The 13,357-nt window shown below is 49.7% G+C and overlaps 1 protein-coding gene across 5 annotated transcripts in view; it reads right to left on the bottom strand.

Moving 5' to 3' along the window:
- Positions 1-242: 242 nt before the first annotated feature.
- TOX2 (TOX high mobility group box family member 2) overlaps positions 243-13,357 on the bottom strand; it is a 155,318-nt gene continuing 142,203 nt past the window's right edge. For 2 of the 5 annotated variants that reach the window (XM_074605333.1, XM_074605334.1), the window contains exons 6-9: positions 11,635-11,715; positions 8,794-9,195; positions 6,606-6,736; positions 250-1,577 (exon numbers count right to left, since the gene is read on the bottom strand). In XM_074605333.1, coding sequence (XP_074461434.1) covers positions 1,541-1,577; positions 6,606-6,736; positions 8,794-9,195; positions 11,635-11,715 — 651 coding nt within the window. In that variant the 3' untranslated portion in view covers positions 250-1,540. Of the gene's footprint in view, positions 6,737-8,793; positions 9,196-11,634; positions 11,716-13,357 lie in introns of all 5 variants that reach the window. The other 3 variants (XM_074605336.1, XM_074605335.1, XM_074605332.1) reach the window with 3 other exon arrangements.

Raw genomic sequence — 13,357 nt, 5'->3', positions numbered from 1 at the left:
CCGGAGAAGAGCAGGCCCCGGGGAGACCTTAGAGCCCCTTCCAGTCCCTAAAGGGGCTCCAAGAGAGATGGGGAGGGACTCTGGATCAGATAATAGAGCAATGGGATGAGGGGGAACGGTTTTACACTGAAAGAGGGGAGATTTAGGTTAGATATCAGGAAGAAATTCTGTGCTGTGAGGGTGGTGAGCCCCTGGCCCAGGTTGCCCAGAGAAGCTGTGGCTGCCCCATCCCTGGAGGGGTTCAAGGCCAGGTTGGACGGGGCTTGGAGCAGCCTGGGTCTGGTGGGAGGTGTCCCTGCCCAGGGCAGGGGGGTGGAATGAGATGGTCTTTAAGGTCCCTTCCAACCCAAACCATTCTGTGATTCTATGAATAAGGAGAGACTGGTTCAGTTCTACTTTTCATATGTTTTATTATAAAGAAAGGTAAGATAAGCATTGTGAACCGAATGTGCCAGGTGCTGCGAAAGCAGTACCGTCAAACAAAATAAAAAATAAAAAAAACCCCAAAAATGCACCTTATGAGAAACGGTAATTATGCTCTCTAATTTTTCATAAATAGACAAAAATCATTGTCAGCAATTTTTAAATAGATGGACATATGGCAGAAAAAATATAATAATGCCATACAACATGGATATAAATTGTCCATTTCTTGCTGTACAAATAATAGAAACAAGTTTGGCAGGCTTTTTTTGTTGTTTTTTTTTTTATACACATCTTCCTTCTATGTATAACTAAAAAATGTGCTACAATTAATATAAAATGCTTTTACTATAAAGTAAACTACTAATTTTTTTCACAAAAAAATCTTAAAGATGTCTTTAGCACAGCTCTAAAACACTTAGTAAACTACTTACAACTATCCAACAAATTATATTTTCATGATCTTTTTCGCGTTCTTCCTCTCGTATTTTTGCCTTCTGCTCTCTCTCTCTCTCTCTCTCCCCCCCCCCACCTACCCAGCAATAGTTTTTACTTAATTTTTTGTATTTTTTTTCGCCAGACATCCAAGGCCTTTGCATGTACAATATTCACACAAACTTCACATTTTCTTGCACAAAGTTTAGTGCTGTTAGCAAGTCAAAAGAGTGCATCCTCCTACTGAGCTGGCCTAATGCTGTAGGACACCAGACCTGGGCCTATGCTGCGTCTAAAAGCAGTTCACTAGGAAAATAGTCTGTAGCTAAGCTGATGGCAAGCAGAAAAATGGTGTCCTTGGTTTATTTCTTTTTTTTTTTTTTGTCGGTTTTGTGTTTCTTTATTTTATTTTTTTTTTTATCTTTTTTTTTAAAATTTTTTTTTTTTTTTACTTTTTGTTCTCCATGATTTATGAGGTTTCGGGCTTCCAGGGAAAGTAGACTTTAGAGTTCAAAAATAGTAAAAGAAAACTGCTCTTAGAGCCTGGAAACGAAGCCAGCGACGAGGTGCAGTGGTAGCTGTCTCGTCCGTACGACTTGCTCGGTGCCTCTCCGGGTAGTCTGTAAGATAGACCCTCTCCAGTGTCCTTTGTCTGAGCCTCCTCAAAACGAGATGTTGAGTTTTAGGTGAGGTAGAGTGCCTTGTCCCTTGGCAGCATGCTGTAAGAGAAAGGAGAGGCGGAAGGTGAGACGGGCAGGGAAACAGCCGGGGAGTCGCCTGGGGGAGCGGGGAGCTGAAATTACCATTTGCACACCCGTTTTCAGCCGTGCCATGGTTTTTTTACGGCACTCCATGATGCAGAACACAAAGTGGTCTGCACCAAGGGCGAGGTGTGCAGGGATGAACCGAGCAGACGGCACCGAAGAGTCAGAGCCTGGTGCAATTTTAGTTCTTCCTGAATTTCAACAGCAAGGGCTAAGACATGAGTTCCTTCCTGTGGCTTAATTTTTGCTCTTGCTGGGGCTGCAGGGGAGGGCCAGCTCTGGATTTCCCTGCAGAGCACGCCAGCATGATGCTGGTACCAGCTCCACCACTGTGCTGTGACTGGAATCAGCCCCTTGGCCACTGGCCCGCTTCTTCATCACACACTGCACTTAGGCTAAGCCATGGAGATTTAGGAAATGTACACTTGCTTTTGGACAAAATGTGTCATTCTGACACTGCAAAAGGAGTAGGGGGTCTCAAAAACATGACTGAGGGGCTTATTCCTGAAGACGCTTGTGGGTGTCCAGGAGGATTTACATAAGTTTGATGGCTGAAGAGCACGGGAGCAGGAGACACCACCTGCTTGATGCCGCTCCCCTCCTCTCCCAAAAGAAGTACAACTAGAGAAATTAATAATCAGGAAATGAAGGGAAAAATGCTTTGAGACAGCAGGATTGGCCGGTTGTTCCCATGGGTCTGATGAAGACTGCAGGAGGTACAAGGAACCCAAGGAAGACTGCGGTGCTACCTTCCTTGCAGGAGGCTGGGGAGGAGGGTCGGTGGGATGGCAGCCAGGCTGTGCGCTCTGCGCATCCCTGGCCCACCACACCTTGAATTAATCACGTTATTGAAGCAATGCCTTTGATTTCAAGAGATCCAGGTGTGTCCTGGGGAGGGAAGACAGCTTATACCCCCACTGCCCACATGCGGACGGCTCTGCAGCAAGGTGTGCAGAGAGGCATCACCACTCCTGACCCTGCCTGTAGTATCTGGGGCTTCAACCCCCCGTGTGGGCTGGCTAACACATTTAATTTGCCATCAACAGTCTCTTACGAGGGAGCTCAGATGCTTTTTGTTTTCAGGACGTAGTAGAGAGAGGAGTGGCTGAAGTCCCTTTCCCCTGGCTGACGTCCTGTGTGGGTTTTGCTCAGAAATCCAGGCGTTTCAATGGGTTTCATCACCTACACAGACCTGATGGAAGCATCATTGGCTGCATAAAGACATTTTGGCCTTAAAAGGTGGTGAGGAACATTACAAAGCTTCGGGAGATTCCGACGTGGCTGTGCTTGAGTGGAATAAAAGGGAAACAGCAGGCAGCAAGGTAATGCTGTTGTTGATAGAGCTGTCTTCTGGTAGAGCGCAGAAGAGTCCGCACTATGTTAATCTCCACATTTTATAATCTGCATTAAAAATGCAGAGTCTTCCCTGCTGCACTCAGCAAAGATTTAATGCCACTGAGCGGCAGTGAGGTATTCCAGCCCTAAAACTTCATTAATTTTACAAAATATGCTACAGAACATTTCCCAGTTCATTACGAAGTATTACCATAAATAATTGAATCCAAACTAAGTGCATTTGGTGATGGTTTATCCTTGCCTTTTTACAGCGCTTGCTCATTTAGTTTCCGATTTGGAAAATCCCCCCATTCGGAGAGGGTCACTTTGTCGTTAGCAGGAATTAGCGAGGTTATAAGTGTCGGGATGAAGCGGCTGTACACGGTTTTGTGCGTTTGGACCAAGCGTAACTGAGCGCATTTCTTCTTTTAGCCCAAAGGACGGTGGGAAGAGGGGAGAACAGTTGCTAAATGACGGTACCCAAAAAGGCCTTGCAAATGAGAGGAAGGGCACAGAAAGATGAATCCCGTTCAGCGTTATCGCCGCAATACCTAAATGCCGGGGGACAGGCATAAACGCAACCCTGAAGATGGCTTTGGTATGGAAAGGGACCGGTATGGAGAAAGTCACTGCAAAGCCACAGGTACGGCGTGGGCGCCTGGGAAAGAGCAAGCGCGAGAATAAGGCTGTCAGGTGAGGGAGACAGGGGACTGTGCAAGCAGTTTGTGGTATGATGGCAAAAAGCAATAATTGTACGCTGCAGTTGCTTGTGGGAAGTGATAGTCATATACAAAGCAGGAACTGAGAAACGCTACCCGTGTCTTTGCTAGCAATCTAGGACAGCTTGGGCTTAAGCCCAGAAAGAGCTCAGAAAATTGGATGGAAGTCAGTAAGCACAAAATCATTAAGAACGGGGAGAGGATGAGCTAGGAAACCTTTAAAGCTCTCACTCTAACATGGCTGATTTATGAATTAAGGAGTGTCTGCTCGCAGGATCCTCGAATTTGAGGGGCATAAGGGAAGAAGTGTCATTTAATGGCATTTTAACGAGCACTGATAGGCTGGGAAAATAAAAAAAAAAACCCTAGAGCAGTTCCCTTATTAGATGGAGAAGGACAGAGAGAAAGGCAACGTCGTTAGTTTTTCAGAAGTTGTCTGGCTAACAAACACAAAAGAAAATGTAGGATTGGGAGGTTTTACCCCAGCTAACCCAGTGCCAACACACGGAAGCTAAAGAAGTATCAAGGTCAGACATGAAATAAAAATCCTACCCCGGGGGGCGAGGCAGGACCGCCTGTGTGCTGGGGAGGATGGTACGACCCCCTCTTTCAGGAATCTGGGACTCTGCAGCTGAGCCAGATCACACCAGAAAAGAATCCTTTCTCTTGCCAGCCAGTTGCTGGTTTTGCTCCTCCTCACTCCCAATGAAGAGTGCTGCTTTAATTGCAATTAAGCCGAACGCAGTTTTGAGGTCGAAATGGACGATTACACGATCCAGAGGCTTCCCGATGGTACCTAAAACTGCACTGATGAATTGAACCCAACAAGATCTGCCTTCCCTTTCTCACTGCTTTGCCTAAGCCCTGATGACCGCGGGGGCCGTTGGGGCACGCAGCTCACCCTGCGCCCTCACCCCAGCACCGGGCACGGTGCCGCCCAGGAGCCCAAGGATAACTTGGAACATCGCTTGCAAATTAGTGCAAAGAAAGCAGTACGGCGAGGAAGATGATGAGAACCAGATCATCTCGTTTCTTGACAGGAGTCTACCCTTGAGGCTCACCGGGGCCGCGGTCCTACAAATGTGTGTGGATGCTACAAGCGACGCAGAGCATGGACACAGGCAGCAAACACCAGGAGCAGGGGGTGATGGCACTGCTGGCACTCCAGGCTTTACAAGAAAATGAGAACAAGCCGGCTTTGGGAGCTGGGCTGCCAGCAGCTCGTGTGTCTCTACTCACGGGAGACGGGCTCCTTCCTCAACAGAGACTGCGACATTTTTCAGTGCGCTAAGCACTCACTGCAGAACTGATCTATATCCATCCGAGTTCGTTGCTATAATCTACTCTAATAATTATCTGGAAGTCTCTGCATAATCTGTCTGGTTTTAGAATGATTTTTTTTTTTTTTCCCCGGGAAGCTGCACTAAACCCATGAAATTCGATATTTCTGCTGTGACAAAGGCATGAAATGCATGAGCTTTGATCATGAATTGCATGGTCCCTCTGCTTACAATGCGGCACTCCAGCCAGATGTCACAGAGCTTGTTTTAGCAACACAAAAGTCAATCCTGACTACTAGGGGAGCGTTTCACCTGTTTCTAGAGTGCCCTGAGTTCCCTGCATGGGGCCCAGGCAGCGGGATTTGAGGAGGGAACCAAGTGTTTTCCCAGCTGATCCCCTAAAGTAGTGATGCTGCTTTCTAGGGGGGTTATTTCCGTGGGACCTGCTGCTGCTCAGCACCTCTGGAAATTGGGATCCATGTGCCGTAACCCTCCGAGCATCCTTAGAATTTCGCCCACAGCATCTCAAGTGACTTTTATCATCAAGTCCCAAACGGGTCCCTTTTTTCGGGTTGTCTGAGAGCCTTCAGGAAGGACCACGCGAAGGTCGCCGGCAGAGCCCAGACCAATCCACGTAGCTGAGCCCCCTCAGGCAGGCAGACAGTGGCGATATTCCAATGGCTCAGCGAGTTATTTATTTCCCTGAAAGAAATAAATGTCTGCACAGTCTGTGCTCAGCCCAGCAATTGTAAGTGCGCTGCTGGCACAGGCGGGAGCCGTGCTCTGAAAAGGCTGGGAGCTTGCTATTATCTCCAGTGAAAGCACAATGTTCCAGTACTTCAAGCAAATCAAACAATACGCAGAAGCTACCGAGCCTCCTTCCCTACCTGCTCCCCCAGCAAACGGCGTGCCTGTTTTACGGAGCACAATAGCCGTCTCCGAACTGTTCTTGCTGAGCCGAGAGCCGTGGACTAGGCAGAGGTTGGAAACGGTTTTCACACCTTCCCTGTTCCCCAGCTTTGAGACCATCCCGGTGTTTTTATTTATTGGGGAATTCAGGCATTGAAGGGACCTCCATGCCGGCACGCTCATGGCAGAGCTCGTAGGGCCTGAGGGGGAAGATCTGTGGAGGTGTCTGTGGCCTTTTCCTGCGAGGTGCCGGGGACCGGAGCGTCACGTGGCTCTCGGGAGGATGCGGCTTTGTACACTGCCGTGGTGAAACCCCAGGACCGATCAGGGACCTGGTGCTAGGGACGGCCATGGGAGATCGTGGCCTCAACGATACAAACGATCACTTTAGGAAGAGACGGGCATTGCTTAGGGACGTGGCCACCTTCAAACCTCCCGTGACTCTGGCTTGCCTGGCCGGCTCTAGTTCAGTGTCCAACTCCTCCGTTGCTAATGGGATGGAAACGCAAAAAAAGGAAACCTCTCCATGCCCATTGAAGAATTTATCTGTGAATTTTATGCTACCTGCTTCCATAGCATCACTTCAGGGACCCTACAGAGAAGGGGAAACCTTGAACTTCCTCGACCATAACGAGCCTACCAGCTTGCTGGTTGTTTTAGGGCAGATTCTCAGCTGTTGCACACTGTCACAGTTCAGAAAACAGAAAGTACAATAGCAACGTGCTCTTTTGTTTACTGGCCTGCAGTGGTTAATCCCACACTCTCTGCTGGGGTAGTCGTTGTCCCACTCGGTGCTTCCTGGAGGGTTTGATGCACCAGGCGAACGGGGTCCAACACTGTTTGGAAACTCAGATGAAATATGGGAGAAGTCCTGCAGGGCGGAAAGGAAGGGTTACGGGGGTGTACACAGCAGGAGAGACAGCAGATCTAATACTAATATTGCATAAACGCGTTTACAGTGCAGAGCTGGGGGTGGGGAGCCCCAGGGACAGCACTGGGCCAAGCCCGGGACCCGACACCACCGCGGTGGGACCTTGCAGAAGGCGAGTTGTTGCAGGCAGGTGTCAATGCAGCAACATCTGCTTTACAGCCCTCTTCATCCCCCCTTGTTTTTCAAGCCCTCCCTCCTCGGGGGTGGTAAATGGCTTGCAGAAGCCTTTGCAGCAGCAGCAGTCTGGCAATCAAAACCAGGTTTTTTTGCCGCTTCAGGTGCAGCCCCCTTTGCAGGAACGCGTCAGCCCGTCATAATGTACACTAACAAGGTAAGGAACATCCACACACGGAACGCTCTCCCCATCGGCTGTCACTGCCAGCAATTTAACGAGGATGCTGGGGAACTGTTTTATTTGAAAGCTGATTAGCTTTCCTGATTTTTTGGGGTTGGCTTAATTAGACAACATTAGGCAATGTATATAACCAAGAATCACGGTAGTTACCTGACCAAGAACATGATTTTCTCCAAAATATCCAAACTAGGGCAGCGCGGGGCATTTTTTTTTTTTTTACTTTTTCTTTTTTATTCACAAATTTATGTGGAATGAAGCTTCACAAAATGCTGCCCTCAGCAACAACAACTACCCCAATTAAAGTGATTACGAGGATCCCCTTCCATGCTCATTTCTGGATGCAGGCTACCACCGAATTACAGAAGCCACTTTTGCTTTTCTAGAAATAAAGCCCGACCACCGTGCTGGAGAAGTTACTTGCAATACCCTGAGCAGTTTGGAAGTTAAAAATCTGATGAAGGATCTGACCTTCCCACACGTGCTGCCTTTTTATTATCAGCAGGTCTAACTGTGCTTCCACATCCCTTTGGGTTTTCTCTCCTTTGGTTTTCTTCCACTGCAGTATCTGTTCCTAAATTACCAATTTCTGTTTCCTCAAAGTTAGCCCCAAAGTGAATAGGTCACATTATGGGAAAGAAAGTACTGTAAGAATTTTGTGATATATAGCTAGTAAACATGTGAAACGCAAATTATTCAAGCCAGCTGGGTGAATACTGCAGTTAAAAGTGTCATCAAATAAATGGTAGCAGCTGTGAATTCAGAGGGTACGTCCTCCACTGTGAATAGTCCATCCAGTTCATATTCCAGAGGGAGAAGCTCTGGAAACCACTCGTCTCCTCCTCCGTATACTGGCAAGTTCTCTATAAGTTATAGGAAATGGGGTTTTTGGCTATAGCCAATTTTTCCTCCAGATACGTTTCCCTAATAGCAGGTTTAAGGGGCAGAGAGGTTGACCCCGCGGGCTGGCTCTGCGAGCGTGGGCTGCCGGGCTGAGCCGGGCATGGCCCAGGACGGTTTCCTTCAGCAGGTTTCACACGTTCAGAGCACAAGGTCTATAGGCTTTGCTTTGCTGCCATGCCGTTAGTATGGGCACACACGCAAGCGCACGCTGCGTGCTCTCGGCTCTCTGCCACAAACGTGATTTTCTCCTATTGCCAGGCCGTTTTTGGAAAAGTACAGATTTTCTATTTTGTTTGTGACATCCTTTTTCTCCTTCTCCTGGCACCCCCCTGGATCCCTGCTATTATCCCATACGCCCTTCCGCCCCCCCCCTTCTCTCAGCAATGACACGGGAGGGGTTTCTCACGGGCTATCCAAGCCATTGTTTCAGATGACCACCAGCGAACCACCCCCCCAGACAAGGCTGGGGACCATATGCACAAGGAGCTTTCACCAGGGACGTCCCCAGTTCCCACATCTTCCCCCTCTGAAAGAGCCGTCATTGCTCCTTTGCACAAATCTGCCCCATTTGTGGGGGTGCACAACACTCTTGAAAATGCCCCCCCCCCAAGCTATGAGATCTGCAAGCTGATGGAGCCAGGACAAGACTCCTTTGGGGACAACATGGACCCCCAATATCCCCAAACCATCCAGAAACCAAGGGGAAGAGGGGAACCGCTGGCAACCCTCTCTGAGCACCTACCTGCTGCCCGGGAGGCGAGGCGTTCATGGGGGGCTGTACCTGTAGTGCCATGGGGGGGGACAGGAGGGGCTGCTGGGGGACCTGCTGCATGCTGAGGGGCTGGCTGAGAAGGGAGCTCTGCGGGTGGTGCAAGGAGAGCTGCTGGTGGAGGGGGGGGCTGATCTGGAAGGAGGGTGGCGGGGAGGCACTGATGCTGGGCAGCATGGGTTTGGAGGTGAGGGTCCGGGAGAGGCCGGGGTGGCCGCGGTAGTTCTGCAGGTCCGATGGGGATAGGAACGAGCCCAGGCCGGGGTAGGGCGAGGAAGCCTGTGGCGGCATTGGGTACATGGGCTGCTTGGGGGGGATCATTTTGGAAGGTGGGTTGCTCTGGGCACTTTTCGTCTCCCCTTGGTCAGCAGAGCTCTGTGGGAAAACAGAACGGAGCGTGATGAGGAAGGAAGGGAGGAAACATGGTTACGTGTCCCGAGATGTCCGTCCATCCAACCAAGCTTTCCAGATTCCCCGTGGCTCCTGCTCCTCCCCCACCAGCCAGCACACGGACCTCCAGCCCGGCGGCTCGCTGGGTGACCTCAGGCTGGGCACAGTGTCCGCATCTGTGGACATCTGGAGTGCTGTGTCCAGTTCTGGGCTCCCCAGTTCAAGAAGGACAAGGAACTTCTGGGGAGGGTGCAGCAAAGGGCTACAAAGATGATCAGAGGACTGGAACATCTGGACTAGATGATCTCAAAGGTCCCTTCCAACCAAGGCGATTCTATCTCTCTTATGAAGAAAGGCGAGGGACTTGGGTTTTTTTAGTCTGGAAAAAAGAAGACTGAGGGGGGATCTTCTCAATGCTGATAAATACTGAAAGGGTGGGTGACAGGAGGATGGGGCCAGGCTCTTTTCAGTGGTGCCCAGGGACAGGACGAGGTAACGGCACAAACTTGAACATAGGAAGTTCCATCTAAACATGAGGAGGAACCTCTTTACTTTGAGGGTCCCATAGCACTGGAACAGCTTCCCAGAGAGGTGGTGGAGTTTCCTTCTCTGGAGACATTCAAAACTCAGTTCGTGTCCAACCTGCTCTGGGTGACCCTGCTCTGGCAGGGGGTTGGACTAGATGATCTCCAGAGGTCCCTTCCCACCCCTGCCATTCTGTGATTCTGTGATCTGGGAAATTAAGGTCCAGTAACTCAACCGTGTCTTCGGCAGAGCCTGGAGCACTGGAGGGGCATTAACCAGCGCGGAGGCAAACCTCCCGCCTGCAGCTCACTCCTTAGGTCCACAGAGGTGGGTGACAAAATTACTTTTGCTTCCAACAGAGAAGGAACGGGACTGTAAAAACTCTGCTTTCCTAATCTCATGCATTCCTGCAGCTCTGGTGGGGTCTATAATGTGCAGGACAATGGTGGCCTCATTTCTGCAGGAAAAAGAGAAGAACAACAGGACATTTTCTGGCTCAGACAATGAGGTTTTTGTCCTGCGATGGCCTCTGTAATGATACTCCAGATCCTTTCTCACCCGCCAGCCAGGATCACACTGTACTGTTTTACTCAAAACAAAGTTGCTCTTCTCCGAAGAACTGGTCAGTGGAGAAACTGGGAAAAAATGAAACCACGGTGTGGGGTGACTCCATGCCCTCCGTGCTATCTGCCCCACGCTGCTGCTAGGCACATCCAAGGCAAAACCCTCAGAGGTTTCCAGAGGGACCAAGAAGAGCTTTTAAAGCCCCAAACAGCCCTTTCCATTGACTTTGTGTGTCCTTGCTGCGGTTCTGTTTACAAGTTAGAGGCCGCTAATGGTGCTCATGTCTGTCCCGCAGCTTTGAACTTTTCCAGCCCACCACCAGTCACATGGATCCTGCAGATGATGGTTGATTTGGGACATCAGATTATTTCCCATGGCAGCGTTGATGATTAAGTGCTGAGGGTGTGGTGTGGTACCAAGGAGAAGCTTTGAAGGGAAAACCACTTGATACACCTACTTACAACCCAAGGGCAGCACATCCCCCTCAGCCAGCAAGCCTGTGTGCTCCACAGGAGCCACCCCAAATTCACAGGCAGTAAATGCCCGTGTCCCCTCTCTGAAGGCATGGAGGAGGGCAAGGCATCAGGTCTCCTGGGACGGGTGAGTTTGGAGGATTGGGATGGGCAGGCACTTGGTCCATCATCGCCAGCCCAGGTGCAGCCTGCCAGCACTGGGAGTTCCTGTATGGATCTGAAATCCCCTGAAAGTTCACTAATAGGCGCCAAAATGGGCTCTTTGGGTTTTGCCTGACAGCAGTGCCTTAAGCAAGGATGTGCTCACATGCCCATCACCCGCAGCTATGGGTCTTGCTCCCTGGAACCCCTGCTCTCTGCTGCCCTGGGGTCCTGAGCAGCCTCAACAGCCCGAGTGTCTGGATCAGGATCCAGGCATGTTGCTGGCATCCTGTGCTGGCCGGTGAGCTCAGGGATGGGGTGTCACTTTCCCCTGGTGTCACCCATGGCGGTGATCCTCATCCTCCTGCCATTGCCAGCACTCCCTCATTTGCTGGACTCACACCCCAAGACTTGGGCAAGGAAGGGCCACCGGCATGGGGACAAGCAGCAGTGACCCCTTTGTCCCTGAGCAGGGACACCCCCCCCCCTGCTGTGAGACCCGCTGATGAAGACAACCCAAAGCAGGGTCTCGTTTCGGGGCGCTAAGGGCAGAAGGCAGCATGCAGAATGCAGAGCATTTCTTTTAGCTCCTCGGGAAGGTGGCTAACGCTGGTATCAGGTCTGATAGCACGACTCCACTCTATTTCTTATAAAACTTCTCATCCCCGGAGCAACCAGTTCAGCATCACCACCTCCAGCGACCGTGCAACGCGGGCCGTACCTTGGAGACGAGGCTGGCCCGGTACGCTGCCAGGGCTTTCAGGTACTCCTTCTTGGCGGCTTCTGTTTTCCTCTTGTATGCCTGAAAAGACCAAGGAACGGATAATAATTAATAACGCAGAATAGGGTGCTGCTGGGCTCGGCTGCACCCTGCTCAATGGGACCCCCCCTCTGCTGAGGCCATTCCTGCATGGATGTGTGCATGGAAAACTCTTTTCTGCTGAGGAGGAATTTACCCCAAATCAAGCAAACAAAGCCCCTGGGTTGGACTGCCCTGGGATTTTTGGAGGCATTGCAAGCCAGGGTGGTCTGCGTGCCTCGGCGGATATTTATGAATGTCTGCTCTAAGGGACATGGTCTGATTTTACAGGGGGAACCCAATGAAATCACTTCCCCACCAGGGGAAAGTGCGATCCAGGCTCTTGGAAGAGTGAGGCAAGAGGCAAAATCCCCAAATGCTAGGACCAGCTTAAAAAACGGTGAGACATTCAGAAATTCTAAACTTCTCATTCATTTTCTTGGCTTTCCCATTATTAAGTCTTTGGAGCTCAACACTCTCAAGCTCTTCTCTGCAGTCCTGACACCTGGGAAGTCCTTTCTCAGCATATAAAAGCTGAGATTTTTGCCAAATCTTATGGCTCTGGGAGCTGGGGCTTGCAGGGGAACGGCAAGTATCAGGAGAGTTTGCTACCCCAAGAAAAAAAAATTATAATAAAGCTTTGTAAGAGTGAATTATTGTTTATTCTTCCTTCTCTTCCCTGCGATGAGACATGTTTCATGATTGTTTCACCGGGCTGGAACCCCTTCTGCCCAGAGTTTGGTCCCCCATGTATGTAAAAATAACTCTAAAGCAGCGTGAGTCCCCACGGGGTTAAACAGATTAAACCGAGCAAGCGAGAAGAATATTTTAAAACGGAATAAAAATTTCAGCAAAAAGGCAGAAACTCCCGAGAAAAACACCCATCAGTCCTCTCCTCTGCTGGAAACGCAAAGCCCTCCTCAAGCGGCGCACCGAAAGTTGATTTCAATTACAACAGATTTGCATACAATTTAATTCTGCTTTTAAAACAATGACAGCTTTCAAGAATCGAGATGCTGAAGCCTGGTGGGAATATTTAGCTCCTTTCCCCCGCAAATTTCCACGGCCGTGGCAGCATCCCAGACTCCTTTCTAACACTGACCTCCGAAGGGAAAATAACCTTCCATCAGCGAAACTATCCGGCTCTTTGGCTTTCAGTTTAAAATCAGTAAAATCAGATAAGTTCTATTAAAAATGGTTTGAAAACCTTATTGTCGTTGCTAAATCAGAGAGATTCCCGCAATGAAACGTTTTGACTTGACACACTGGAGGTCTCAGACGGTAATTTTCTGTAATGGAGCATTTTCCTAAGTTTGTCTTTGGCTTTATGGCATTCAGGAAGTATTATATTTGCTCCGTTCAGAACCAAATTACATTTCAAAATGTCAGCCTGTAAAAAAGAGTTTGCCTGCAAAAAGCAACTATTTCTTCAAACCGTACCGATTCCCCTCATAAAAGCTATCACCTTCCTCTACAATCCTCGCCTCGCGGATGCCCGTAGCCCACGGCGGTGCCACCAGTGCCACCCCCACGGCATTCACTGGAAAGCAGAAATGTGGGGTGTCCCCAGCGCCGCTGCCAACAGATGCCCTTAAATGCGGACCCTGATGCCTGCACAGCAATGAAATATGAATTCCCGGTGTAA

The sequence above is a fragment of the Larus michahellis genome, chromosome 12 (genome assembly GCF_964199755.1).
Source record: "Larus michahellis chromosome 12, bLarMic1.1, whole genome shotgun sequence".
Taxonomy (NCBI): Eukaryota; Metazoa; Chordata; class Aves; order Charadriiformes; family Laridae; genus Larus; species Larus michahellis.
The sequence above is the reverse complement of the archived record's forward strand: the minus strand, read 5'-3'. Positions and strand labels throughout refer to the sequence as shown.